Genomic DNA, 3587 nt, shown 5'->3' on the forward strand with positions numbered 1-3587 from the left:
CGGGGCGCGCGGCAGGTGCGGTCAGCGGCCCGAATCCCCGGGGTTCCGCGGCTGCTGCCTCCCTGAGAGCCGGTTCCCTCCCCGGTCTGCTCGCAGCCTTCGGAAAGGGGCACGCCAGGCACAGCCACATGCGATTTGTGATCACAGCAGCTCTAGAGATGGGTTGTACTGCAGGTCCCTGACACAATTCACTTTATGTGGTGAAAGTGCCCCTTTTTTGAAGGAGTCTTTTAGCTAAAACAGGAAAACATTCTGTAAACCTACTGTTGTATTGTTTTTTTGCAAACTGAGTGCCAGCAGCTACGTGGGCTAGGCAGGGCTAGCTAAAAGGGGGAAATGGAGAGGTGATATTACGTATATCATTCAGTGAGTACAGTGCAGAGTCTAAACTAATGCCGGTGTAAAATATACCGTCTTCTGTTAAGGAAATAACTTGAAAAAGCCAAAGAAATGAAAAAAAAAATCCAATCAACCCAGAAAACCTTACAGGCCAGCTAACAGGGAGCTGCACTAAATTGTGGAAATACTAAATGACAAGAAAACTGCTTTTCTATATGATAAAAGCTGGCTATTTTGCCCTCTTACCATTATCATTCAATCTAAGACAGTCTTAGAGTGATGAAGTTCCAAGTTGCCTACTATTTAATGCCCAGCTTCCATACAAGTCAATTCATTATTTAATCCCAGGCTTCTAGTAATATCATAAATATTGTTAACACCCCAAAAGCTTATAACACTGGTTTCTTGCTTCATGAGTGATGATATGACTTTCCCTAGACAACTAATGGGCAGCAGAAGCAACATTTGTCTGTAGAGTGGTGACTGTACTTGTGAACCTGTTGGTGTTCTTGTCAGGTAATCTCTACAGCAGGCACATCCAGGTAGATGGAGAGATGTTGGCCATCCAAGTGCAAGATACTCCAGGAGTTCAGGTAAGCTAGATGCGACCATGTAGTTTACCAGAGTAGTTCTAATTGTTCGTGTGCTTGCATCCCTCTGTGCAGCATCTTTTTATGGTCTTTCTGTAAAACATTTTGCTGTCCATTTCAGAGTTTGGTGTTCTGTGTGGGAGAGGTGGTAACTTGTGTTTTAACCAGTCAAGCCAGCTGTGTTGAGAGACTGTTTCAATGAATCATTTGTTCATTGGAGGCCCATTACTTTTGAGCAGCTGAATTACTGAAGTGCCTCATTCCTGTATACTGGGAACATTAGGCACAAACCCAGAAACAATTCAAACTGGTATATGTGAAATATGGTATATGTGAAAACAAATGTCATGACCACTGCCCAACAAGCTTCATAAATATGTATGACAAAGTAAAGTCTGCTACATTGTGGCTGTGCTTATTAGTGTGTCACAAGTTAAAGTTTTGAATGTATAGACCTGAGTAATGCTGGATTGTTGCCTTTTTGAACCGGGCAACACTCCAGGACTAAATGCTTCCAGCTCATATCTTTGCTTCCCCAGACTTACTGTCTAGCCAGTTAATTTCCCATTCTGTGGAACTACAAAGTCTTTCTCTGCATGCAGAACTACTCAGGTCAATTTTCCATTTGAGTATTGCAAACTCCAGTGTTAAATTCCAGCTTTTTGCAGCTGAATCAACATCTGCGTTTATTCGCTACGCTCAGATTAAGTTCATACTTACTATGTGAAATCCAAATATATGTCTGAAGCTGTAAAATGCTATTTGGCTTTACAGACTCTTGAAGACAGGTTCCTTTAATCTTTTATGACTTCAGCTATCTAATTTGAGACCATTCATTTTTCAGATCCATGAACACAGTCTGGATTGTAATGAGCAGCTGAAGAGATGCATTCGCTGGGCAGATGCCCTGGTGATTGTTTTCTCCATCACTGACTACAAGAGCTTTGAACTACTCAGTCACCTTTACCATCATGTTCGACAGCTGCATCCAGGGAACATGGTCCCTGTTGTCATCGTGGCAAACAAAGCTGATCTCTTGCATATCAAAGAGGTGGAGCCTCAGCAGGGACTTCAGCTGGCCAATATGCTGGGCTGTACTTTCTATGAAGTATCTGTCAGTGAAAACTATAACAACGTCTTCAATGCCTTCCATCTCCTCTGTAAAGAAGTCAATAAACAGCAAATAACCAGCACCCCTGAGAGGAGGAGAACCTCTCTTATTCCACGGCCAAAGTCACCCAACATGCAGGATCTGAAGAGAAGGTTTAAGCAAGCTTTGTCTGCCAAAGTGAGGACTGTCACTTCTGTTTGACAGCACAGCCCTTGGTCTATCCAATGTTTAGCTTGAGATTGAAACCTGGGGTGTTTAACACTGGCACATGTAGAATCCAAAGCATTGTGAAAGGAGGATGGTTTGAGTAGCCTTTTGCATGGTAGTAGTCTTTAAGCAGTTGCTTAAAAAAGGAACAGTATCAGATTAGGAGAAGAAAAAAAAAAACCCAAAACCTCCTGAAAAATAGTTCTAGGATGTCACTTGCTAAATAGGTATTTTCATTTGGAAAGGGAACTTTTTAGTAAATGAAACAATTTGCCTTTTCCCAAGTTGGACAGATTTGGCTTTCATTTGTGCAGAAACAACCTTTTTGCTGTAACTCAACTTGAGCAGGGAAATGCCCTGAACTGCAGGTCCCTGTTCAGAAGTAACCACTTAAGTTTTGTTCTCACATGGATGAAGGACAGCATGATGCAACTGTTTAATTTTATTGCACAGTAGAACTGTTTTTTTGTGTATTTCAAAACAAATAAGCATACATCAAATGGTTCTGTAAAAATAAGAGTAAAATAAGTGGACAGGACTGAGCATCAAGACTGTAAACAATGGTCCTTTATTTTTTACTAATGTTATTGCTGACAACTTGACCAGACTCTTTGTATGCAAAGCTATTGTCCACAGGGTGTAAACATATCTAATTACAAACAACTCTTTTACTGTCTGAAAAAAGTACTTTCCAGACTAAATGATCCAACATGGAGTTTCTGAGGAATGAGTGTGGAGTTGGAGTGATAGTCTATTACAGATGCCATTCTAAGACTTTTCTCTCTCTCCTGTATGCAGCAGGCACAAAAAGAACAAAAGGTGTGAAGCATGGCTGGCTCCAGGCAATGAAGCTGATGGCTTGTTCTGAGCTGAGCCAGACCCTCTTCATTCTTAAACACTTGGCAGATTTATATAAATACTAAATTTTTTTTTTAATATTGAGCCAATGGAGTTGAGAGCCTAAGGGCCTTATACACATGCACTTTAAAAAGCCAGTCGTGCTTTTGTTTAAACTGTAACTTATTTATTTTGTGTACAGATACTCCTTCTAGGGAGTGGACTTTTCATTCTTACTGCCCGGTACATTAAATTTTTGAATTGCATGTTTCCTTGTGTGTTCTTTGGGGGTGAGAAACAAGGAGTAACAACCAGTGAAATGTTGAGACAAAGTAATAGCTTTCTCAAGGTAGTTAGCATACACTGCAGAAACAGCAAGGTGTCCTTTCCTGCCTGTGCTGTTGCTTTATTAGCATAAACCACAGCGGGGGAGCTCTCACAACTGCTTTACAACTTCTTTTTAAGAAATTCTTTTAGGAGAGGAGCTGAATAAGGCAAAGACC

The 3587-nt window shown here is 41.1% G+C and overlaps 1 protein-coding gene across 1 annotated transcript; it reads left to right on the forward strand.

The window, feature by feature from the left end:
* Nucleotides 1-14: 14 nt before the first annotated feature.
* RASL11B (RAS like family 11 member B) lies at nt 15-3350 on the forward strand. The gene is made up of 2 exons (XM_017744522.1): nt 15-932; nt 1774-3350. Exons 1-2 carry the CDS (start codon nt 894-896, stop codon nt 2239-2241), a joined length of 507 nt encoding a protein of 168 aa, XP_017600011.1. The 5' UTR covers nt 15-893; the 3' UTR covers nt 2242-3350.
* Nucleotides 3351-3587: the final 237 nt, after the last annotated feature.

The sequence above is a fragment of the Corvus brachyrhynchos genome, unplaced genomic scaffold (genome assembly GCF_000691975.1).
Source record: "Corvus brachyrhynchos isolate BGI_N302 unplaced genomic scaffold, ASM69197v1 scaffold17, whole genome shotgun sequence".
NCBI classification, from domain to species: Eukaryota; Metazoa; Chordata; class Aves; order Passeriformes; family Corvidae; genus Corvus; species Corvus brachyrhynchos.